This window comes from Zootoca vivipara, chromosome 16 (genome assembly GCF_965207765.1).
Source record: "Zootoca vivipara chromosome 16, rZooViv2.hap1.1, whole genome shotgun sequence".
Taxonomy (NCBI): Eukaryota; Metazoa; Chordata; class Lepidosauria; order Squamata; family Lacertidae; genus Zootoca; species Zootoca vivipara.
Window position 1 is genome coordinate 18,333,187 of NC_142599.1, and position 26,908 is coordinate 18,360,094.

Sequence of the window (26,908 nt, forward strand, 5' to 3'; positions counted from 1 at the left end):
ATATTAGGCTAGGGGGCTGCTGTTCCTTGCCAGAACGTGGGTCCACCCACAGTGCTCATCAAAGCCAAGCAGTTCAAACTCTCCCCCCCCCCATTTATACCTCTGTGTCTTTCCCAGTTCTCACCCTGGACGGATGCCCCACCCTTAGGTGCCATTTCCATACAGCCGGAGAACGGGCTAAGGAGTGGAGCTGCGTGTGTGAGAGGAACAGGAGGGAAGACCCCGCTCCCCTTTTGCTCTGCTTTGCCAGTCCAGCAATGGGGGGGAGAGAAGGCTACACTCCCCGATCTCCCCAACCCTCCCTTACTCACCCTGCCAAGTCTTCCCCTCACAGCAGCTACAGAGACAAAGGACAAAGTCTTCCTTAAACCTGGGGTGGGGTGCGCGTGGGGTTTATAGTGGTCTTTCCACTCTGGCGCGTTTCCTTTCCCACCTCAGTCCATCCGTCTTCAGCCCCTCCCTCCTCTCGGTTGCCGAGAAAGGCAGGCGAAAACAAATAAATACCGGCAAGTGAAATCTCCGGATTGGGGATCCGCAAGGAGTTCTCGTCAATCTCCACCCAGGAGAGGAGCCGCAGCTGTTGGTGCTGCTGCTGCCGCCGCCGAGGCTGCCTAGGGCAGCGATCTGATCAGCACCATGGACAGCCGCCAGATGGATGGGTCTCCCAAAAAGCCACCCGCACACACTCAAGGAGAAGGAGAGGAGACTTATTGGGCAGTCATGTGTTCTGCCGGGTGCTGGGCGGCCCCACCCACTCCCAATTCTCCCTTCCTGGCTCTTGGAACATCTCCTCCCTCCCCTTCACAAATCTGGGGTGTGACAAACTGATCAAGCCACCGTGCTGCTGGCCGCTCAGTTCCTTCTTCCCTTCCCCACAGTCCACAAAAGGAGGTTAAAAAGCACCAACTCAACTTGGTGATCTCTCTAAGGTCTTGAAACCAGAGCAAGTGGGACTTCATATGTACGCTTTCAGGCCGAGGCTGGCTGGCCACCTCCTCCGTGCAACGGGGTTTTTTTTTTGTTATGTTTTTTTCCAGAACAGAACAAGCTACCATCTGGACGCATCATCAAGGCATTTTGTGAGACCATTTCAACTGACAGGCAAGTCTGCTGAAAATATCCACTTGCATCAAAGAAATACCTGGAGGTGAGCTTCCGAAGGGAGTCTTTGCGTTTCTAAAACGGAGAGTTGCCGGAGGGAAGCAGCGAAACATTTGCACCAAACGATATCTTGGTTTGGCCTACTTGACTCGGGTTGCATATCAATTGGACACTGAATTTACATACAACCAGGCACTGACTCTCTTGCAGTTCAGGCACAGGCTAAAAGGCTTTTTCACCAAAGCATGTGATTGACATACTCAACCAATCACAGTGTTCTGCAAGAGAGGGCATCCCACAGGTGCTGTCCAAAGTCTGTTCTGCATGATGTCAGAACCAGAACTTTAATGTGGTAGCAATTAAATCCTTTGGAACTCCCTCCCACTGCATAACAGACAGGTGTCTTCTCTATAAGCTTTTTGGTACCTGCTAAATGCATTCCTCTTTCAACAAACCTGCTAAAATCTTTATCCCTGTTGATATCTGTCTTTGATGTGAATTGATTTTATGTCCTTGCCACTGTCATTTTAAAAACAAAATACATAAAAACAGTTAAAATTTGTGATTTCTTAGGTTTTTTTAAACACACACGTAACTGTTTTGTATCTCTTATTATATTGCATATGCTTTAACTGTTTTTAATTCTGAATTTTTAATTGTTGCAACACACCCTGGGGACTTGCTGGTGAAGAGCAGGTAATTACTTAAAATAATAATAATAATAATAATAATAATAATAATAATAATTGCAGCTTTATGGGAAGCAAATAACCATTAAAAATATGTGTTCTTGTCCACTGTTTTATATAATATTTGGCTTTTACTATATCATTATATTATTGTTGCAAAGACCCCAGACATGCTTTACATGCCTAAGTGCTGTATAAATCTTTTAAATAAATATTTTAAATCGTAGGAGAGGTGGGAAGAGGGCTCCCTCCATCTGCCCTGCTGTGCCAGGCCAACCCCATTGGGCCTCCTCTTCCCTCAACTGACACCTGGGATAGCCATTCCATCAGATTGCCTCAATAGGAGAGAGAAAGCAAGTAGAAGGATCAATCCATCTGCTTTGCCCAAAGCCCAGTTCCATTAGGCACCTCCTACCTCTGAACCACTGAGCCTAGGGCTTGCTGATCAGAAGGCTGGCGGTTTGAATCCCCGTGACGGGGTGAGCTCCCACTGTTCGGTCCCAGCTCCTGTCCACCTAGCAGTTCGAAAGCACGTCAAAGTGCAAGTAGATAAATAGGTACCACTCTTGCGGGAAGGTAAACGGCATTTCTGTGTACTGCTCTGTTTCGCCAGAATCAGCTTAGTCATGCTGGCCACATGACCCGGAAGCTATCTGCAGACAAATGTCGACTCCCTCAGCCAGTAAAGCGAGATAAACACCACAACCCCAGAGTCGTCCACGACCGAACCTAACGGTCAGGGGTACCTTTACCTCTGAACTATGCAAGCTGGTCATTAGAAGAACCATTGTTTAACCTCCCCCTTGTGTGGTGTGGGGTTTTATTTAGATGGTAAGCCTGTGGGCAATTGTATTGCTTTGATTGATCATTTGTTGCAAGCCACTCTGGGACTCTTTTTGGCTGAAGAGCAGGTTACAAATGCTTAAAATAAAATAAAATAAAATGGCTTCTCGCGGTGGAACAGGGGAAAAGAGTGCCACGCCCACACTTGTTGCACCTGCTGGTACAAGTTCAACCTGGAATTTCACCAACGTGATGAAATTAATTGGTTTTGTACAACAATGGCAACCACCAGGAAAGCTCAGAGCATGTCCAGTTGCTCATTCAGCAGCAGAAGTAAAAGTTAATGATGTATCATGAACTATTCTCTCTTTTCGTAATTGATTTCACGAGCCCTCCCCCAAATTATTTTTTTACATTTGGGGGTCCACTCAATAGATTGATCATTTAGTTTTTTTGCTGTAGCATAGACTTCAACCTTACTGGGAGGAATTACATTTAAATATAGGGATTTATTATTCATTATAAAATCCAATTAAGGCTTTCTATATTGATAAAATTGGGGCATCCTCATTTGGGGGAGATTGGTTACTAAAAAACAAACAAAAAACCCCAAGTCCACTTCAGTACAAAAAAAAAGTTGTGTTGCGGAGCCATGAATGACCTAACTTTTCATTTAAAAAAAAAGATGATGATTGAGAGGGTAGAATCATGAAAGCTCCACAAAGAACTCCATCAGGTGAACATAACACAGCTGAACACAATTTAACCACACTCTTCCCTGGTTCCTTTCTACTTCCTTCACTAAACATTCTTTCACCTCACCAATCTCACTAAAGGGCAACTTCCTCACTCTTTATCCTAACCTGCCTTTGAAAATATATCCACTGCTTGGAAGATTGAGCTACTCCAACAAGTAAACCGAGTAAGAGGAGACATGATGATAGAAGCTTATAAAATAATGCTTATCACGGAGGCAATGGATAGAGAAAAGCTTCCCTCCCTCTCTCATAACACTAGATGTCATGGACATCCAAGGAAGCCGAGTTAAACCGTGCAACTTGCTCCCCCAAGAGGCAGTGATAGCCACCAACTCGGATGGTTTTAAAAAGAGGACTGGCCAAATTCATGAATGGGAAAGCTCTCAATGGTTACTAGCTATGATGGCTCTGCTGTGGCTCCAAAAATTGGAGGCAGTAATGCTTCTGAATAGGGCTTGCTGATCAGAAGGTCAACGGTTCGAATCCCTGTGACGGGGTGAGCTCCCGTTGCTCGGTCCCAGCTCCTGCCAACCTAGCAGTTCGAAAGCACATCAAAATGCAAGTAGATAAATAGGAACCGCTACAGCGGGAAGGTAAACGGCGTTTCCATGTGCTGCTCTGGTTTTCCAGAAGCGGCTTTGTCATGCTGGCCACATGACCTGGAAGCTGTACGTCAGCTCCCTCGGCCAATAATGCGAGATGAGCGCGCAACCCCAGAGTCGGTCACAACTGGACCTAATGGTCAGGGGTCCCTTTACCTTTACCTTTAATGCTTCTGAATACCAGTTGCTGGAAGCCGCAGGAGGAGAGAGAGCTCTTGTGCTCGGGTCCTGTTTGCGAGTTTCCCACATGCATCTGGTTGGCCACTGTGAGAACAAGATGCTGGGCTAGCTGAGCCACTGCCCTGGTCCCGCAAGGGTCATCCCTCCTCTCGTGAAGGTATAAAAAGAGCAGCCATGGCAGGGGGGGTCTCCCCCCCCCAGCTGAGCGACTGTTTGCAGCAGAAAGGATGTTAACCAATCTCTCAGCAAGCAATCCGAGTTTTCTCCATCTCCATTAGCGATGGGCTCTTGATTAAGGGACAATGATGCATGGGACATTCTATGTTCACCGCCACATTTAAAATACACTCAGGAGTGTCACCAGGACAAATTGCAGTAAGCCCTTTGACGGGCTGCTACACTGATGAGACAAATAAAGTATGCAAACGGGCACTCCAGGTGCCTAAAGCTGCAATCTGCAAGTGATATATTTCAAAGTAATTACACTGAAGCCATGGCCTTGGCGGTATCACAGTTGAGGCGGGGCAAGTCACGGATGGAAAGGAGGCAGTAATGGACAGAAGGGCTGGCAATGAGGAAGAATGGGGGGCAACAGGAACCATCCATAGCTCAGGTGGCGGAGCACCCACTTTGCATGCAGAAGGTAGCAGATTCGATCCCCAGTAACCAGGAAAGGCTGGAAATCTAAGCAATTGACAGAAGCGAGCCAGCAGTAAATCACACCGAGCAAATTGGAGTTAACTCTTTATTAGCAAAAACAGGAGTGTAGCATCTCTGAACAGGAGTGTTAGGCCTCATGAGCACAGCAACTAATCTCAAGCAGGTCTTGCCCCTCAGATCACTCACCGTGATCTCACCACGAATCCTGCGGCCCTGAGTCTTCTTCCCTTGGGGGCTCCCCAGCTGGTTCCTCCCCTCCCCCATCCCTCCACATCGAACCAGTCGTTGACAGCAATATATTGCTTAATTGCAATAGTCTCTAAGTCAGTGTTTCCCAACCAGTGTGCCTCCAGATGTTTTGGGACTACAACTCCCATCATCCCTAGCTAGCAAGACCAGTGGTCAGGAATGATGGGAGTTGTAGTCCCAAAACATCTGGACGCACACTGGTTGGGAAACACTGCTCTAAGTGGTTTACAGAGACACAATAACAATAACAACAACAAAAAAAAAATAATTAAAATGATAAAATCAACCTTTAATTAAAATGCCTGCTGGAATTTATTTATTTTTAAACAAACTTCCGTAAATACTAAGGTAGTTCAACTGCAAGGGAGTTCCAGAAAATTGGCCCTCAATACTAAACACACGACTCCTGACAGATACAAGCCGTGCATCCCATCCATGGGGGACCACTGATAATGGATCCCTCGAAGATCTCTTCCCTTAAGCAAGGATATGAGGGGTTAGGAGGTCCTTGAGGTATCCTGGGCCCAAATTGTCAAGGGCCATGTATATTAATGCAACACCTTTGAATCTGGCCCAGTAGCACAAGGGCATGCCAGTGCAGAGTTCTGAGCTCCTGAATTCTGTGCTGGCAATAGTTTGTACCAGGGTTCCTCAAACCTCGTCCCTCCAGATGTTTTGAGGTTACAATTCCCATCATCCCTGACCACTGGTCCTGCTAGCTAGGGATCATGGGGAGTTGTAGGGCAAAAAGATCTGGAGGGCCGAGGTTGAGGAAGCCTGGTCTGTACCCATCTACAGTGTAACTCTACAGAGCCAGTGTGGTGTAGTGGTTAAGAGCGGTAGACTCATAATCTGGGGAACCGGGTTCGTGTCTCCACTCCTCCACATGCAGCTGCTGGGTGACCTTGGGCTAGTCACACTTCTCTGAAGTCTCTCAGCCCCACTCACCTCACAGAGTGTTTGTTGTGGGGGAGGAAGGGAAAGGAGATTGTTAGCCTTCAGGTAGTGATAAAGCGGGATATCAAATCCAAACTCTTCCTCTTCTAACTGCAGTGTTTTGCACCAGCTGGGGTTTCTGGACTATGCCCCCTAGGGTAGCCCCACATTTGGCCCCTGAGCCCACGGTTCTCCACCTCCAGGTGCCTGGATCCAGCACCAGGCATCTTCCTCAGCTTCAGAAAAGAAGGACAGCAATGGATTGCAAGAGACTGCAAGGTCTGCAAAAGCACCGCAGGAAGGCCTGTGTGGGGAGAGAGATATGGACCCCAAACTGAGCACGTTTCTCCCCACTCCCAGAAACAGTGCCTTGCTTTATTTTGCTTTCTGAGCTAGCGACATCCACACCCTGCTTTGTTCCTGGGGTGGCAAAAGTTAAATCTCACCACATCGCTCAAATATGGAGCTGCCTCAGTCAGCGGTTTGTACTCCCATTACTGCCCAGCGGGGGAAATAATAAAGTGGATTTTTATTGCTGCCTCGTTCTTTCCCCTGCCCCCACCCCCACCTCCTCTCATTGGCTGTGAATATTAATTTTAGTTTACAGCAAGTAGGCTTGTGGGGTGGGTGCCATCGCTGCCTTACTTAAAAATAAAGTAGTGTTGCATTTGCCAAGAGGACAGGGGAGCACTCAATACTCAGGCATCCCCAAACTGCGGCCCTCCAGATGTTTTGGCCTACAACTCCCATGATCCCTAGCTAACAGGACCAGTGGTCAGGGGTGGTGGGAATTGTAGTCCAAAACATCTGGAGGGCCGAAGGTTGGGCATGCCTGATCTACACCTACTCTAAATGGGATTGAAAGCCCATATATATATTATTATTATTAATGTGCATTGCCCCTACTAGTACAGGTCTTGTTACATGCTCTTGGGCTGGGGTGTTGTTCTGGGGGGGGGGTTGCTGTTGGTTTTTTGTATCTTTATTTTCACTCTTGTTGTGATTTATGTGGAAATTGTTCCGTTTGGCTGTATATCCTTTAATATTTTATTATGACTTTTGTTATCTTGCAGTTACGTTGTTGTTTTTCATGTTGTCAGTCACCTTGAGCATGATTTGAACTGTGGAAATTATTGTTATTTGTTTAATTTAAATACTGCCATTCATCAAGAGTTCCCAGGGCGGTTCACAGAATAAAATACAAGATAAAACACAAGAACATTTCCTAAATAAAATTATGTGTGTAGGTATGTTATTACACTGAAGTGGAACCGAATTCTGTGCAGAATTCTGTGTGAAGATTCATACGATGTGATAAATCACTACTTGGTTTGGTGTACCCAAACAGGTGACCGTACTTTGCTTTGTGGAAAGAGAGGTTCAGAAGTGGCAAGACATGATGCAACAGCTCAAAAAGTCTGGCAAAGAGTCAGCTAGACTTGGGACGGGGCGGGAAATAAGCCAGCTAGGAAAAGCACACCTGAGCTGGAATCTGGGTGGTTGCAGAGCCCAAATTATACTGCTCATTTTAACTTTTAAAACTGCCAATGAAACCCACTGTGACTTTGGCTATGTCCTGGAACCTCCCTTCCTTCGGCTTAGGGGGAAAAGCTCCCGCTGCTGCCAACTTAGTGGGAGGCAACCCACTAAGCTGCCTGGTATTTTGTTAACGGTGGTAGCTTCATTTTGCTTTCATGCAGTTGATTATTTTCCTCCGTTTCCTTAAATGTTTTTGTTTGTTTTCATTTTGGGGATTTAGCACAAGTCATACAGTCCTGTAAGCTGTTCCCTCTATTTTAATTTGCTCCTCAAAATGAAGAGAATTGCCTCTAAATAAAAACAAAACAAAACAAAGAGAATTGCAATCCATTTGCTGCTGATTCACGGCAGATTTGGTGAGCCTACATCATACAAAGCAACGAAGTTCAGCAGGGCCCTATTTGTTTATGTGGCACTTCCAAAAACTGGCAACAATACTAGTTACAGGTAGGTAGCCGTGTTGGTCTGAGTCGAAGCAAAATAAAAAAATTCCTTCAGTAGCACCTTAAAGACCAACTAAGTTTATATTTTGGTATGAGCTTTCGTGTGCATGCACACTTCTTCAGATACACTGTATCTGAAGAAGTGTGCATGCACACGAAAGCTCATACCAAAATATAAACTTAGTTGGTCTTTAAGGTGCTACTGAAGGAATTTTTTTATTTGGCAACAATACTGCAACTTTAAAACCCAGCAAGGAACACGACAGCCTTTGTGCATCATAAAACTGGGCTCTTCATTGCAAACACACACAACTGTTGCTCAGCTTTTGTAAACACCCATCCACTACTGCAGCGCTGTCACCCCCTGCTGTTGCATCCAGGCTTAGCATCCGCTCCCAATTTGTGATCCATACAGAAACTCAAGAGCTAGCCAACTTGTTGCCCTCCAGATGTTGCTGCAGCCCAAACCCCAATCAGTCCCAGCCATCATGCTCAATGGTTAGAGATTATGGGAGGCCAAGTCAATTCAACCACAGGTCCCCTATCCCGTTTAGTTTCATGTACAGGATGTGATTAGCTATTGCAAAGCACTCCTGGGAAGCCAAGTGTCCCCTCTCTCCCCCCACCTTTTGCAAACATTCTTCTTTAATAAGGTGCAAAATAGTTCCATTTACATTTGGGGAGGGGGGGTGGAATATCTGCTTCTTCCCTACAAGAACAATTACACAACTCACCAAGCTGCTTCTAGCTTTCCCTTGGCTGCAAATTGATTAGTCTGGTATTTCACACTAATATGGAAATACTGGGGGAACGTTCTTTTGTTTAAACACACATACAAAATAAAAACCTGTCTAGGAACTCAATCTCCTTCTCCCAGGGAATAAGCAAGGCCACAATCAGCCTATGGTAGATCATTTTTTTCTGCTGCCTGGGAGGCGGCTCCATGGGTCTTTGTCCTTGCTGGCTCTTTTAATCATAGAATTGCAGAGTTGGAAGGGAACAGGAGGGTCATCCAGTCCACCCCCCTGCAATGCAGGAATCTTTCACCCAACGTAGGGCTTGAGCCCTCAATGCTGAGATTTAAAGTCTCATGTTCTATAATGTTTGGGAAGGACTGGACTTTGCCTTTACTGGCAGGAGGGTGGGCACATTTGGGACATCTACAGGTATACACACACACACACCAAAGCCCCATTCCTTTCATTACCCAGAGGCCCCCAGCTGCAACCCACCCCTCCACATAGACTTTTATAAATAGTTCTTACCTGGCTCCAGCAGCTGCAGCCGTGCTGGCACAACTGTACCACTTGAATCAGTGAGGGCTCCCTTGGCATTAGCTCCTTGCGCTCAGGAAAGAAATGTGAAGGGGATCTCTCCCTCCCCTCCCCACCCTCCCCAAAACTGCAGGGTCCCTTCAGAGGAGAATGTGGATCACTCAGCAGGTCTGGCTAGAAACAGCTTCTAGAAACTGAAAGTTTGTATTTGAAGAACCGCAGGGAGAGAACATCCCAATGCTTGCAAGATGGTTCTCTCACACAGGGAGAATTCTGCAGGCACCAAACACTGCGTCTCAGCTTCTTGGAACTCCCGGAGTAATCCTATTTCGACAGGTTTAGCCAATAAACTGAGGGTATGTATTAGCTAATGCCCCTAAGAATGCTTCCCTGGGCTTCTTGGTCAGAGAGGTCACCAGGCAGCTTATGGCATGCAACTTCCTTCTTCTACAGCCTCCCCCCTCCCCTCCTGGAAACCAGCACAGTAGTCCTACAGGGTGCAGCTTGGGAGCAACCTCTACCGTCCAAAACATTTGGGAGACATCATGTGATTTAGGAGCCACCCGCACGAAATATTTTAAAGCAGCAGCATCCCACCTTAAACCGTCATGGCTTCCCCCAAAGAATCCTGGGAACAGTGGTTTCCTAAGGGTGCTAAAAGTTGTTAGGAGACCGCTGTTCCCCTCACAGAGCTACCGTTCCCAGAGTTCCCGGGGAAGAGAGATTGGTTGCTAAACCATTCTGGGAGTTGTAGTTCTGTGAGAGGAATAGGGGGTCTCCCAACATCGCTCAGCAGCAAACAATGAACTACAGCTCCCAGGATTCATTGGGAGAAGCACAATTCCTTAAAGCAGTATGCAACTGCCTTCAATGTAAAGTATTGCACCAAATATACTCTTCCCCCTCCTGCATTCCCTACAATAAAGACAAATGCAACACTGCCACCTTGTGGCCACCAGCATAATGTTCAAATATCTATATAGGGAGTAACTGTCCCAGACATTCTCTCTTGCATAGAAACAGTAAGCCATGTGTTGTAAGCTTTGTAATTCTTGCGAGACCCCTAGAAAAAGCTGGTGGGTCCAACAACCTTTTCATATCCTGTAATATTGCCTGCATGTTATATATTTTTTCTCTCCAGTACAAATAAATTAGCTGCTGCTAAATTCCAGCTTAATTTGCAAGTAACAGCTGAACTGAGGCAGGGAAATATTTGTGCTATATAATTATTAGGAAACATTCCAAGCAGGCAAGGTATAGCACCAGAGGTTGCCCTCATTGGGAGAGACTTCTGCATCTTCCAGAGGTGTCACTGTGTTAGCCTGTCACAGTAAGAACATCAGTCTTTTTGTATGCAGTGCTACCGTAGTATTGCTCAGAGTAGACCCAATGAAATTAATGGATATGGCTGAGGTCCATTAATTTCAGTGGTTTTACTCTGAGCAGGGCCAGCACTGCGTACAACCCTAACAAATTTATTACAGAGCTAAACTACAGTCCACGAAAAGCATACACTGTAATAAGTTAGTTACGCTTTAAAGGTGGCGCAGAATTGTTGAATTAGCATCTGTGTTGGTCAACTTTTGAGAAAGCCACGTTCTGTGTGGTTTTGCCCAACAACATATTTTGGTGCCCAAGCAACCAGGGTAATCAGACACCATGGCTAGAATTGTGAAAGCGAATTTTCAGAGAAAAGTAAATAATGTGCCAAGACGACCTTTGAGCAGTCTTAATCAGTTTGATCACATACTGTTTTAGAGACAGTGTGGTGAAATGGTTAAGAGTGTTGGGCTAAGACCTGGGAAACCAGGATTCAAATCCCCACTCAGCCATGAAGCTCACTGGGTGACCATCTCTTAGCCTGACCTACCTCACAGGGTTGTTGTGAGGATGGAATGGGAAGGAGAACCAGGTACACCTCATTGGAAGATAAAGTTGGTATAGAAATGAAATGAAATGAAAGTTATCTCAATGTTCAAATAGCCCTACAAATTGACCCAAACAGGGCTGGGATTTACCTTAGCAAAGAGCCTCACAACATCAGTAGGTGAACGCCTCTCTTCTCTGTTTGTTTGTTTGTTTGTTTGTTGATTTATTTTATTGTATTTATATCCCATCATTTTCTCCAAGGAGTTCATGGTTCCCCCCCCATTTAACCCCCAGAAAGGACCCCGAGAAAGGCAGTGACTGGCCCCCAAAGTCGCTCTGTGAATTTCATGGCTAAGTGGGGATTTGAACCCTGCTCTCCAAAGTATTCGTCTGACACTCTTCTACCCATTATACCACACTGGGGACTAATCTACCACTGGTGAATTATGACGTTTTTAAAAAATGCATTATAGAAATGTGACACCAGAGGGCGCTGTAGAGCAGCAACCTGTCACCAATGGGAAATTGCATTGGGAGCTGTATTTTTTAATAGTGTTTTTAATAGCCTTTTCCAGATCAGTGCAGATCCAGCCTGGGCTCTATACATCATACCCGTAAGAAGGGGCTAAGGATCTGCTTTGGAGGAGACAGAATGCTGCTGGCTTGCCAGCAATTAACCCTCAAACACATCAAGAGCCAACACCATCCTTTGCTGTTGAAAGCAAAACTCAAGATGCTACCATAAAGGCTTCCTGAAAATGCTGCTTTAGGGCAGGCATAAGAGAGTCAAGGATCTATCAGAAGACCAATGGTTTACAGGAATATTCCCCTTCTACACCCAACTTAGCCTTGACCCTCCCAGCCCATAACCATGGGAGAGAGCAGGGGACTTCCCTTTCCACTGCTGGTCCCATTGCCACACCACACTCCATGTTTCTGTAGTTTAGCTGGGCAAAAAAGCAGATTATTGTGTGGTGTTAAAGCAGGACAAAATTGGTGGTAAGCATCTAGTGGAGCACAGAACACCGGGAGGGTTGATGCATGCCTAAAGCAAGCTGGAGAATGTGTCCACTTAGGGGATGCATGTGCACTTCTGAGAAATGTTGCTAAGCACTTTCTGGGAGTTATAAAAACTACTGCTTAACTTTAATAATTTGGTGCTTGAGTGTGCTTTCACCCCTCTTCCCTCCCTGCCCCTTTTTCCTTGTGACACGTGTCTTTTAGATTGTAAGGACAGTTTTAACTAATCCCACGTATGCCACCCTAGAAGCATTTTTGGCTGAAGAGTTGGAGTACAAATGCTCTAAACAAACACTCCCAATATAGAAATGAAAGCTTAAAGAAAATGGAAAATAGGAAGGAAACCTTGACCGTGTGCGGCCCACAGAATGAAATTCTTAGGTTTTTGCTATTTGAAGCGGGGGAAAGCAAACGAACAAAATAAGCCACAAAAGGATATATGCATGCAACATTTATTGATGAACAGCAGAAAAGATGGAAATGGTAAACGTGTGACACAATTATTAATGGCATCAGTAACAGTGGAAGAGAGTGAATATATATGAACCCAGCAGCTGAAATGAACACACACATACATCCCTCCACCAAAAGGTTTTACAGTGGCAGGAAACATGAATGCAAAAGGACATCAAGGAAAAAGACAAAACAAAGAAAAATGTTTTCAAACAGGCACAAATATGCACAATGTTCTAGACAAAACAGAAGCTTTTCAGGCAAACAGGGCAGTGGAAGAACAATACTGTATGTGACAATGCATTTCAATTCCATGGCACCTCTTTCAAGTAATGCAGAAATGAGGAGCCTTTGGCCCTTCAGATGTTGCTGAACCACAACTCCCATCAGCCCCTGCAAGTGTGGCCAATGACCAGGGGTGATGGGAGCCGTAGTTCAGCAACGTCTGAATAGCCAAAGGTTCCTCATGGCTGAAGTAATGGCTCAGTATTACAGCTCTGGTGCTGCTGTCTTTTATATTCACCAAGCAAATCATTGGAGGACTATTTGATCTAAATGCTTCCATTTGAAACAGATACAGTTGGAGATTTTCACAGCCGGGATGTCCATCACGGGGCAGTAGGGGAAAGAGAGGGGAAAGCAAGGGTGAGTGTGAGGTTAGAAAAAAAAGCACTGGAAAACACAGAAGGAGGGCAGAGATTTTGGAAGCTCGGAGCTTTATTCCCGGAAAATCCCGTAAGTAAAACAGCTGCCACTAGGGGGCACCAAGGACACAGCAGGGAGGAGGAAATACACAGCCACTCAGAAAAGCCTGGGGTGAAAAGCTTACCACCACCCCCCAGCCCCCCCCCAACAGGCAGGCACAAAAGACAGACACACACACACACACGAGTTTGGTGCCACGCTTGTCTGGGTGGCATCTTGAGCTGCTAAAAGCAGAGATTTTTCACCTGTCCTTCGGCCAAATTATGTTGGAGGGTACTACAGTGGTACCTCTACTTACGAATGACTCGACTTACGAATGTTTCTACTTACGAATGGCGCTCCGTCCGCCATCTTGGATGCTGTTTAGCTAGGATTTTTTTCTACTTACGATTTTTTTAGATAGGGTTGCGTCAACTTACGAATTTTTTCTCCCCATGCATTCCTATGGGATTCGACTTTCAATTTTTTCCGACTTACGAATGTGCGTTCGGAATGCATTAAATTCGTAAGTAGAGGTACCACTGTAGATCTCGTGTTCACTCACAGTGTTCCTGCCCAGTTACCCAAGACTTTCGGGTGGGGTGGGGGTGGGGAGTGTCACAAGGGTCTGAATTGAATCAACAGACAGAGGATGTAATGAGATCATGGAACACGGCGGCTAGAGATTGGTCAAGAAACTGATGGTTGATTGATGATGACGGGTCGCCACTGCCACACAAGGGCCGCCTTTCCCACTTGCTCTCCTGCTGGCAGCGAACTTATTGCTATTAGACAGTATTAAAAATCTGTAAATAAAACATGAAACCAATGGACTTCGACTGGGATGGGGTTTCATTTACTTATTTTGTCACTTTATTGTTTATTTGCTGGGTTTATGTATCTCATTAGACTGCGCTGTTGAACGTGCTGAATTGTTTTTTTAAAAAAACCCCACAGGAACACCTGAAGTTAAACAGAAAAAAAGAGTGAGGTGTAGCACCCCCATATTACAAAGCAACCCAGGTGTGTGCAGAGGTTATAGTGCAGTTAAGGAGTTCTAACGCACACAACTTGCACTTTTACTGTTTCCTTGCACACTCTTCTGCCTACCCTTCCTCTCCCAGGGCACAAGTACCAAACAGGAAATGCCAGGTTCAGAAAGGTTTGCCAGCATAACAAGTGTTGGAAATGTAAGAAAGACGAAGGTTCCTTTTACCACATGTGGTGGACTTGCCCATTAGTAAGAGATTTCTGGGGAAAGATTTATAATGAGCTGAAGAGAGTGTTGAAAAACACATTTACCAAGAAACCAGAATCCTTCCTATTGGGTATAGTCGGAAAAGAGATCCCCAAGAAAAATGTAATTTTTTTAATGTATGTCACAACAGCGGCAAGAGTACTATTAGCCAAGAACTGGTAGTCTCAAGAACTACCAACAGTCGACGATTGGCAAATGAAGATGATGGAGTACATGGAGATGGCTGAGATGACCGGGAGAATCCGTGACCGGGGAAAAGAAGTGACTGAAGAAGATTGGAAAGATTTCAAAATATATTTGAAAAAATATGCTAAAATTGTGTATTAAGATGAGATTTAGAATTTTATAGACGCTGTGGATTTAGAAAATAAGTGAAATAATAAGAGGGACAAAAGATCTGATATAATATGAAATTTATATAAAAATGTGTAAGAAATTGCTAAAGATTAAAATGAATTGAAACGCAGACCGACGGAACCCGAGGAGGTCCCTATATATAATGTTAAAAGAATTTGGAGTTATATTTGGATTTTTTTTTCCTTTTCGTTGTTGCAAGATTGTTTTTTGTATGTCTTTGTTATTCTTTTCTTTACAAAACTAATAAAAATTATTATTAGAAAAAGAAAAAGAAAGAAAGATTTGCCAGCTGGCAAGACAGGGAGCGTGCAAATGGATCAAAACAGACTGGATGCAGCAGTGTAAACAGTACAAAAGGAGTCCGTCTCCCTTGAAGCGCAGAGAGTCAGCCTACAGCTATACCAACCCTCAGGCCCAGATGTGAATGTCAGTATTACAGCCCAGCCAAGTGTATGAGATGTGTAAGCCAGCATCTCCATCTGAGCAAGGCTCCACATCGTTTTAAGAATGTAAGAACCACCAAAGGCCCATCTAAGTCCAGCATCCTGTTCTCACAGCGGCCAACCAGGTGCCCCCAACAGGAAGCCCAAAAGCAGGAAGTGAGTGCAACAGTAGAGATTCCCAGCAAAGGCTCTCATTTAAAGCCACACTAAAGATTCTCATATAAAGTCACGCTAGTGTGTAATGGCTGAGATGACCGGAAGAATCCGCAACCGGGGAGAAGAAGCGACTGAAGAAGAGTGGAAAGACTTTAAAATCTATTTGAAAAAAAACATGCAAAAATTGTATACCAAGAATAGATTTAGAATTGTATAGAAGCTGAGGATTTAAAATCTAAGTGAAGTATACAGAAAGGATAGATTTGAAATTTTAAGATATGTATATAGAAATGCATTAGAAATTGCTAAAAGATAAAAATGAAATGAAGAGCAGATGGAGGGAACTCGAGGAGGTCCCTATATACAATGTTAAAGAAATCTGTATTTGTATCTAGATGTTTGTTTTCTTTCTTTTTTATTGTTATGTTATTGTTCTTTAATGTGTTCTACTGCTTTTTAAGTTGTTGTTGATCTTTTGTTTATCTCTTTTGTGTTTATAAAATCAATAAAAATCATTATTAAAAAAATAAAATAAAGTCACGCTAGTGTGTAAAGAGCATCATACCCTTTCTCCTCCAGCCTTAGGAAGATGGCATTTACGCTCTAGTGATTCACGGACGAGGGGAAATTATTATTTTTGCTCATCTGGACTCTCTTCTTCAGCCGACATAGGAAGGAAGCCTCAGGCAACAGGTAGGAGATTTAGGTTCTGGAGCCACACACACAACTTCCTGATCGAATGAAACATTGTTCTATCCCAGATGAGGCAGTTGTGATTTTGCAAAGGGCATCTTGATGATGCAACCCTGCCTTTATACCAGGCGCAAAGCTTTGGAACTAGATTGATGGAAGTGAGGGGGCAGATCCTGATGCTCATTGGGCTGGGGGAGCATGTGCCAGCTCTCAAGAGACGAGAGCAAAAGACCCTCCATTCAAGGGGGCTAGAAAGGAGCAAGTGGCAACCCCAAGTGACCCGGCAACCAAGCAGCCAGCTCATGTTGCATAATGTTCACACCCATTAAGCCCAAGCAAGCACAACCAGCCTGTGTGATGAAAAGAAGCAGAAATAACAGGAGGGCTTGTAGAGCATGATTAATTAAAAAGACGCCCAGCAGCCTCCATAAAAGGGCAACATGCTCCTACGTCCCTTGGGCAGCCCCTACCAGCTTCTGCAGGGGAGACTCAACAGGTTTTAATACCGAACCACTATACTTATTCCATTTAAGTCAGCAGGAATTAATCAGACTTGCAGAGAAAGAGAGAGAGAGAACTGAAAAAAATCCTGGGGTGGACTGCTTGTTTATTTTTAGTGCCAGATGTAGGCAAAACGCGGTTTTATGGTCTCTAAAGAGGATTAAAAATCCCTTTAATCTGTGTTATGACATTGCTCTCCTTCAAAGTGGAATGAAACTGGGGCTTCCTGAAGTCAAGGGTGTCAGAAAGGAGCCGCTAGCGAATACATCCATCCCTGCGAACAGACGGAGGGGAAACAAGTCTGGCCGAGATGACAAAGTACTGAATTTGGGTCTAATGGGCGTGGATTTAATGAACACATGGCTGAGGGGGCCTGGGCTAGCGGGAAAAGAGGAAGAATAATGTGACATCCTAAAGGAACCTGTGTGCATGTATTGAGGGGGGGCGGGGAGAGAAGCAGAAGCATCTTTGGTAGAAAGCGATTCAGGGCAAGGTAATAGCATGGCGACAGGCTGACAGCAAAAAGGTTCAGGAAGGGTGGGAAGAAAGAGTTTAATAACTTTGTTTACATATAATTTATTGAGAACCATGTCTATAGCAAGAGGTCGCCAATGTGGTGCTGTCTAGATGCTGTTGGACTACAATTCCCATCAGCGTGACCAATGGTCAGGAGTTATGGGAACTGTAGTCCAAAGTATATGGAGGGCACCGTACTGGCCACACCTGCTTTACAGCCTTGGAAGCTGCGCCTAAGACGTTGAGCCATTGCTTACGTTACTATTTTCACACCTGCAGATGCATTCCTAGAAGCCCTGGAAATGGCCCTGATGTATCTTAAGTGTTTATTATCTCCATACAGCAGTACCAAAATATATAATACCACCACCTTCCTTTCATTACTCAAGCATGTGGCTTAGGAGAACTGCTTTATTCATTCCAAAGGAAGGTTCTTCCAGTAATACTCCTAGGGCAGCCTTCCCAAACCTGGCACCTTTTGGACTACAACTGCCATCACCCCTGGCCATTGGCCATGTTGGCTGGGGCTGATGGGAGCTGTAGTCCAAAAAACAAACAAAAAATCTGTAGGGTATCAGGCTGGGGAAGACTGTCCTGGGGAAAGCTGCTCCCCCCTGCCCTCCTACCCCCCCCCCACTTACTGCAGCCTTGAATATATGTTTTTTAAAGATTTTACAGTTCCTCTATAAATAAACCTGCTGCAAATTTACCTCCTGAAACTATATCAAGACAAACGTTCTCCTGTAGAAACCCTCAAGTGGCTGGAAATTGTAAGGGAGAAGTAAGACTGAGGAAGGGGTTGCATAGTTGCACAACCTCTGACCCCCTCAAACCAAAACACAGGAAGCGGTCTAATACCAAAGTCGGACCACCGGTCCATTTAACCCAACACTGTCTATGCCGAATGGGAGCAGCTGTCCAGGGTTTGAGACAGAAACCCTATCAGATTGAACCTTGGGTGTATGCTGGCTGCTTTGCCATAATAAACATCGACTGATTGAACCTGGGACCGTCTGCATGCAAAATGGGCACTCGAACCCATTGCCCTTTCCAATTAGTAACTGCAGAGACGAGGAAAGAGAAGAGAATACAGGGACAACCTGTCCACTTTTACATCCCCATTTCCCCCTGCACACTTGCCTGCCCTTCACAACCCCTATAAGGCTCTCTGGGAATTCAGGCAGGTGTCTCTCCCAGCCCCTCCTGGAGATGCCGGGGATTGAACCTGGAAACCTTCACTGCATGCAAAGCATATGCTCTACCACCGAGCCACAACCCTCGCTCAATTCTCCAGCCACACACACAGGGGCTTGTCAGGTGCTGTCCTGCTCTTTCACTTAAACAGGCCGACAACGTGCCTTACCAAGTCCCTGGCTGGTCGTGAGGCATGCACGGCTGGTAGTCACTGCTTGACCTGTGGCGGAGGGAGAGAAGCGACACAGCATCCCTGGGCCTTCACCAACAGCTTGCACACTACCGAAAGGGAAGCGCGAGTTGCGCAAGGCAGCTCCCCACCCCGCAAACCTGGAGCCCGATAAGGTCACCGCCGGTGGTCACCGCCTTGAAGACTGTGTCACAGAAAACCAACACCTCCCAAGTTCATTTACTAGCCTGGAAAGCCCTCTTCATTCCATCTCGGTCAAATGTAACATTAGCATCACCGTCACTCAACACAGCGGCAAGACCTTTACGCCACCCTAAGACTGTGTGTTTGTGTCAAAGGTATTAACGGTTAAAATAAAGAGATTCTGGGTGGCAGGTCTGGTCAAAATATAACGAGCCCTGTGGATTTCTGGTTTTAAAATGCTGAAGTACTGCTTCTGAACTCCTTTGGGCCCAAGCTCACAGCTGTGTGGAAAAGCTGCTTGCTCTGCTGATTCATGCTGACCTATCCAAATTCTTAAGAGAGGACGGTCAGGCATGCAAAGCACCTCCCTCTGGCTGCAGAACCTTAAGGAGCCTTGCATAATCAGCCCCTGCAGCACCCACATTAAGGATTAGAATCTAGTGATTTGTTTAGTTTTCTGGTGTAGGAGCCAAGATTTAGCTCAGTGCTCCTTTTACGACATTGCACCTCCAAAAAAGGGCCGTGCAATTCTCAAGGAACAGTGCAATGCTTCCTCGGGCCCCAGTTTCCCCCTGCAACTTCTTCCGCCACTGGGGTGTTCTGCAGGAGAGGAGGGGGCCTACAGAAAGATCCTCCCCCACCAAGCACGGACTCTACCTGACTGGTCGTTCCTCATGCGGATGGCTTTGGACTTGGCCAGCTCCAAAGCAGTGACCCACCGCTGCCGCTCCACTTCTGAGTGAGCCTTCAGGTGGTAAGTCCTTCCCCCGTTGGAAAGCACAATATTACAGGAGTCCTCCGTGTCGATGTGAGCCGTTGACAAGTTGATGGTTCCCCGGCAGGTGTGAGCCATTTCAGCTTGAGTCCTGCAAAAAGGAACAAGGGAAGGAGCATAAGCAAGCGCTTTGGGTTTCAAGGCTAGCAAGGTGCACAGGGGGGCGGGGGGACTCCCCAGCCAGGACTTCCCTTAGGCACTGAAAGCAGGATTCCAGCATGACTGCATTAAGTAAAACTTCCTTCAGGCAGCAGGTCCAGGAAACTTTGAACTGTGCCAGGAAACCCTGAACACCAGAGCTTTCCAAACTGTGTGTCGCGACACATTAGTAAGTCAGCTGCAGTGTGTAAGTGTGTCGCGTGAATGCTCCCCTCGGGGCTGCAAAGGTGTTAGTTTAACCTCTGGTTTGCTAGTAAAATTGAATTACTGTGTCACAAAATGATGCATGTCTACAAAGTGTGTCACCAACATGAAAAGGTTGGAAAGCTCTGCTGTACGCAGTGCCTTCACTGCGGAATCCTAGATCAGGGGTGGACAGAAGGAAAATTGGGGTCTACTAGTACTGTAGTAAGGGACCCAGGTGGCGCTGTGGGTTAAACCACTGAGCCTAGGGCTTGCTGATCAGAAGGCCGGCGGTTCGAATCCCTGTGACGGGGTGAGCTCCCGTTGCTTGGTCCCAGCTCCTGCCAACCTAGCAGTTCGAAAGCACGTCAAAATGCAAGTAGATAAATAGGAACCGCTACAGCGGGAAGGTAAACGGCGTTTCCATGTGCTGCTCTGGTTCGCCAGAAGCGGCTTTGTCATGCTGGCCACATGACCTGGAAGCTATACGCTGGCTCCCTCGGCCAATAATGCGAGATGAGCGTGCAACCCCAGAGTCGGTCACGACTGGACCTAATGGTCAGGGGTCCCTTTACCTAGTACTGTAGATCTCTGGGTAATTTGCCAAAGGTCAGCAAGGCTTCCTGATGCCTCGTTTGTTTTGCAAATATACTGAAACCAAAACTGGTAACACAGAAATCAAAACCTAGATTTCGGTACAGTGGTACCTCGGTTTACGACCAGTCCTGTTTACGAACTATTCGGTTTACGAACTCCACAAAACCGGAAGTAGAGTTTCGGTTTGCAAACTTTACCATGGTCTGCGAACGGAAACCGAACGATGGAAGGGCACCGGCGGCGGGAGGCCTCATTAGGGAAAGTGTGCCTCGGTTTAAGAACGGATTTGGTTTAAGAACGGACTTCAGGAATGGATTAAGTTCATAAACCGAGGTACCACTGTATAAACTTAACTCAAAGCAAGCGGCACCTTAAAATCAGCCTTCACCAACCTAGTGCCTTCCAGATGTTCTGGACGACAACCCCCATTAGCCCCAGGCAGTAGGCAGCTACTGTATGTACTACAGAATTGTAGTCCAAACATCTGGAGCATACCAAGTTGGTGAAGGCTGCTGTGCACCTGTTAGGGAGTCACCTGTGCATGACAAATTGGGTGAAACCGAGTGTTTTAGTCTTGACAGTCGAAACTACAGTAGTGGGTGTGCCTTAAGTAATGCCAACTGACAATGTTATATATCAAAAGAGACACGTTCTTCCTCAAGCAAGCAAGAAGTCTAAGCTCCTTGTGAAAATGTTTCAATTGTCCTGCGTACCTGCTGTCCTGTTGCAAAGCATATGTTTGCTCATAAGTTGTCAAAGAACAAACAGAATTATCCGGAAACTCAACTCTGTCTCCTGCAAGCCCATTCAAAGAGTAGCAGCCTGTTTACTTTGCTGTGGGGTCCCTAAGCCTCGAAAATAGCTGGAAGGTTTGACAGCAGTAAGACTATAATTTCCAGGCAGTAGTCATACTTAAGGCAGCTGAAACAAAAACAAAAAAAACAACAGAGTTGTGCTTTGGAAAATCCCTGGGCATGTGAATATGGCGAGACTGTGAGGAAAGTGATCTTTTTCTCCGCATAAACTATCATTGCTGCGTATTATTCTAATCCTGCTGTATGAAGAGTCCCAAGTGTTCTGGGCAGTGCACAGATATTAAAAACAAGTCAGTCCCTGCCACAGTTTCAAAATCTAATTATTAGATTTATACCTAAGAACATAAGTGCAGCCTTGCTGGGCTAGGACAAAGGCCCACCTAGTCCAGCATCCTGTTCTCACAGTGGTCAACCAGGTGTCCGTGGGAAGTCTGCAAGTGTAACAACAGTCTCCCCCCCACCCCGATTCCCAGCAGCTGACATTTGGACCTCCAACAGCAGAGATAGAACACAGTCATTCTGGCAAGTAACTACTGAGAGCCTTAAACTCCATGAATCCCTTTTAAGCCCATCAAAGTTGGTGGCTGTCATTACTTCCTGTGGAAGCAAATTCCATAGTTCCCTAACCTTTCCTCATAGGGGACTTGTGCCACCCCCTTGAACATTTTGGTTGCCCTTTTCAGAGTACACTCTGAAAAAGATATTAAGAAGGGAGACAAAAACAAGCCTATTTCCTATGTCTGGGTAGCTTCCAGGTCGTCACTATTTTACAGGAATGATTCAACTGTATTCTGGAGCACTTGGAACATTTATGCAACCTGCTTCCATCTCACTCTGTACTGTCTACCCTGACTGGCAGCGACTCTCCAGGTTTTCAAGACGGCACGTTCCCATCCCTGCATGGAGATGCCATTGGGAACTAATTTGGGACTTTCTGAATGGAACGAAGTTGCTCTAGTCTAGGCAGAGCCTAAGCCATGCCGTGTGTAATATCCTGCCTCTGTAGGGCTGCTTAAGACCTTCCTGGTTTTTTTCACTAAAGGCATCGTGATTTTGCTGCAACCAAAGCAAATGCAAAATTATCAGAAATGAAGATGTAAAATCCCAGCAGCTAAGATGCTGCTAAATTTAAGTGCAGGTTGAACAGTCCAAGGTGCCCACCCAGATGGTTAAAAGCAATAAAACCCACCCACCAGCTTCCGTTTGGCATCTGAAGCCATATTCATGGAAACCATATGCAAATTTAAACCTGCAAGGAAGATATGCAGAAAACTGCAGTTATTTCATAATACGGCTGCTAGGCTGCTACAGTCGTATCTTGGATCTCAAACGCCTTTGCTCCCGAACAAATCGGCTCCCGAACGATCAAAACCCAGAAGTGATCGTTCCGGTTTTCAAATGGTTTTTGGAAGACGAATGTCCAGCGCGGCTTCTGATTGGCTGCAGGACACTCCTGCAGCCAATCGGAAGCCGCATCTTGGTTTTCGAACTGTTCCGAGAGTCGAACCGACTCCCAGAAAACATTCTGTTCTAGAACCAAGGTACAACTGTACTGGGATCAGCTGCTTTGAGCAGTTCAAAGTTCTGGTCCTGACTCACAAACTCCTAGTGTGTTGGAGCCAAAGTACCCATCTCTTTATGTGCCTCTGCTCTACTTTGAGATCCTCAAAGGTCTTTTTCTGGGTTTCCCTGTCCTCCCAGGTGTGGTGCAGGTGCTACTGGAAATAAGGCCTTTCCAACTAGTGGCACCCCAGTTCCAGAATGCTCTCCCCAAGAAGCTCACCTGCTCCAATGCATTTTCCAGCACCAAGCAAAACCTGCTTTATTTTACCAGACTTTTTAATGTCTTAGCATGCTGGCCGGTTTAATCTCAATTAAACAGCAACTTGCAGTTTTTAAGCTTATTTTAATGTATTAGCTGTTTTAAGAAGTTTCTAACGCTTTATTTTAAGTTACCCAGATAACTTGTGTTTGAAAGGGGGTGTGTGTAACTTGGAACAAACTGAATGAGCACAGTTCACAATGCTGCCAACGTGGATCGCAGTGTTCAGCAAGCTGCACGTGTCTTGCTCAAGACTTTGCTTGGAAATCAGTCATTCGTGAATTACTTCCAGACACATGCACATTCCCAGAGGATAAATTCAACAAACCAAAATGGCTGGACTGCATTCCAGAGGACATTGACCAGCTCCTTTACTCTCAAAAGGGGATGGTTTTTTTAAAGGGAGGTTTGTTTTTTTAATGATCACTTTTAAAGATAACATGGAAATCTATTTTCCCTACTTGCAAGCAGACACTCCCAGAGTGCTCTCAGCAGACACTTCCCCATCTACTGCTATGCACAGAGCCGTAAAGGTGCCCTTCAGGAGTGAATAGCCCAGTATCTCGACAGATTTTCCTACTCAGTGTTAGCATCTCAACGACTGAATAATAAAAAAATACATGGGCAAGTTTCCAGTCTCAAATATGAGATAATCCTTAAGAAGCATGTACGGAGGGAGTGGGAGAGAGACAGTCCTGGATTACTATGTAGGCACACACACACACACAAAGATAATGCTAGAACTGAACATCAACCTTCCGTCATTTTTGCTGGTATTAACAGAAGGATATTAGCAAGAGGGCACCTAAATAAGGAATTGAGAAAAGAATGCAAAATACACATGGAACACTGTTTTAAACACCTAATGTTTAGCACTTGGTTAAATAAAAATTATGTGAAGAACTCCATACACTGTTAATTGCCACCTCAGCTATAAACTGAAACCTTATCTAGTCTAAGTGAGCATGCTTGTTTGTAAAGATTAATTAAGGTCACTTCCCAACCCTGCCTGAGCAGACATTCCAATTTTATTTTGCAGAGAAGTTATACCTTATTGATTTTTTGTTTTGGCTTCTTATTTTTGGAAACATGTTTGTTGCACGAGAGCACCAAATCCATGTTGTGCAACCTGAATTTGCTGGACTACAGTTTTAATCCCACCTGCAAAATGGAATTGGTCTGGAAGTGTGCACTGCTAGGATAATGGAAGCCTATTAGGGTGGAGAAAACCAGTGGGACACTTATCTCTTGAGCATAGAAGCACAAGTACAGTACATCAAAGAGGACACAGTCAAAAGAATTAGAAAAATTAAAAGAGACAGAATTGTCCACCGAATCACTGTGGGTGGTAGCACACGATTCCAAGACTCATTTAGTCCTGAGGACATACTGTCTCCAAAAGGTTCAGGGTGATCACGAAACCAGTAAGCAGTTAGAAACTGGGATAGAAAAGCTAGGAGCCAAATGGCTTCTGGGACTTGGATTGTGGGCACCAAAAAAGAATGTCTAGTCGTCATTTGGGGGGGGGGCTTTTTCTTTATTATTTTGATAAGCATGAACTAATATGAAATTCACATGTGACACATTGTGAATATCACACTTTTAACAGAAATTGTAAATACATGTTTAATTTGGTGTTTACAATAAAAAATATTGGTACCATACTTCAATTTTCAAAGCACTCTCACTCTTTATTGTTAAACTCCTGAACATTTTGTCTATCCTTAGCATATACTTCGAGGCTTCAAAGCACATACATTTCAGTAATCCTTGAGTGTCAGCCAGGCGCAAAAAATGCCACCCAGACTTTTTGAGGTGCTTGCAAATGGAGAATCTTTAGGTGCAAAATGCACCTGGTGCCCTGCTAATTCCAAACCCTGAGAGGAAGGCATCCCAAAGAGTAAGTTTTGTATGAAATGGGTGACTGCAACTACTCTCACATATCTTCTGGTCACAACACTGAGGTATAATTACCAGATACCCTTAATGACTTGTCTGTCTAGTGACCAATGCATGCTTGTTGTGTTTGGGCCAAGGCAATGGGGCCTTTCATCCCAATATTCACCCCATGTTTAAACGAGAATACCTTTCCGATGTCTACACCAATGTACAATACAGACTGTATTTTGCTGATTCGCAAGTTTGGGGAAGTGATCTCATCTGTTTCCGATGTCTACGAAGCTGTTCTGAAGCCAATATAGTTGATTCATTAAAGGATGTAAAAAGGATTTGCAACTCCACCCTACAAGGAAGCTGGCTATATGCCGCGTGTGTGTGTGTGTGTGTTTTAAGGGTCAAAATTTCTTTGGGTTTTTAAATTTCCTGGAGACCAGTGTCATGTGCTAGCAGATGAGTGAGCTTTAACATTCTGCCGAAAAATCCAATACAACAGCTGCAGTAGCGGAAACCTGTTGAGCAACAGATTGCAGAATCTATTGTGCAACAACGTTTCCCTGGTACAAAACAGTTCAAGAGCAGAACATGTATGTCGCTAACAGTGTTAGAAACTCTGATAGATACTGTATAAACTAGCTAGGCACTAAATGGCTCCTTAAATCAAAGTTACAGTTTGCCAAAGCAGAATGCCTTGTTGCCATTTTGTGGTAGGATGAGTCTAAAGCAGGGGTCCCCAGACTTACCCGGCTTTGGGCCGGTGCCCCCCGCGCCGATCTTCTGGGTTGGGAGAGAAATGACCTCTTCTGGGTCGGGAGAGGCCCATACGCATGCGCACAAACGATTTTTGGCGCTTTTTCCCGACCTGGAAGAGCGCCACCGCGCTGCGTGCCGTAAGAGCGGGTGGCGGCAGCGGGCGGCGGGGGTCATCGCGGGCCGGATTGGGAGGCCAATTGGGCGCATCTAGCCCGCGGACCCCTGGTCTAAAGTCTTATTTATCAAATGATGGACTGACTGTGATTGATTCTCAGTTAAACATGTGGCTAGTACAGAAGACTTAAGATCTTTGAGAACTTAAAGAATTAAAGACACTTGGTCCAGGGACAGTCCACATGTATACTGACCTACTCCACCTCTATTTTTTAATGGTGACTGCTCCCGCTCAGGCTGCACAGAAAAAGCATTTTGTTTCTTGAAATTCATTCCGATTGTGCGGATAAAATATAACTGATAGGATTCTGCAGGATGTGGTATTAGTGTGCGCAAACAGTCAAGATCCAATGATCTGCAGGCACGCACCTCCAGATGGTGGAGATGTCAGCAGCCATCCTGGCGCCCAGGCATCTTCATTTGGCTGCAAGTGGTCAATAGCCAGGTGCAAAATGCGCCTGGCTAATTTCTAACACTGATCACTTGAAGGCTGCTTGAACCCCAGCCTAGAGTTGATGCAGGTGCATGTCACCCCATGCTGCTATTCCCTAGAGAAGCCTTCACCAACTTAGAACCCTCCAGCAGTGTTAAGAAACTGAGATATGAAAGCTAGGTGCTAAATGGCAACATAAATCTAGCTTATAACCACTGCAATGGACTGTCTAGGCATGCTTTTGTATAACAATACAAAGCTGAAAATGAATAAACTGCAGCTTAAATATTATGTTCATTTTTCACATAGTCTACTAGTCCTTCCCCTGCCCACCCCCTTATTATTCTTAAGAAGGGCTCTTCACCAGTCTTCAGAGAGTAGATAGAAGTGGGGAGGCAGAAAAAGGTCCTCCTTTCCTTCCACTCTGCAGTTTTAATCTGAAATCTTAGGCATAGTACTGCACCCAGAACTCAGAAACTGCTCATGCTAATGAAATTCCCGGTCACAAAATGTTCCTAGAACAATGGGAGTTTGCGAACACTGCCCTCCAGATGTTTTGGACTACAACTC

General features: G+C 45.4%; 1 protein-coding gene across 1 annotated transcript in view; it reads right to left on the reverse strand.

Moving 5' to 3' along the window:
* The window catches only part of OSBP2 (oxysterol binding protein 2), a 141,250-nt gene that overhangs the window by 95,128 nt on the left and 19,214 nt on the right, over window positions 1-26,908 (reverse strand). The window contains exon 2 of the mRNA XM_035097530.3: window positions 19,389-19,597. Coding sequence (XP_034953421.1) covers window positions 19,389-19,597 — 209 coding nt within the window. The remainder of the gene's footprint in view (window positions 1-19,388; window positions 19,598-26,908) is intronic.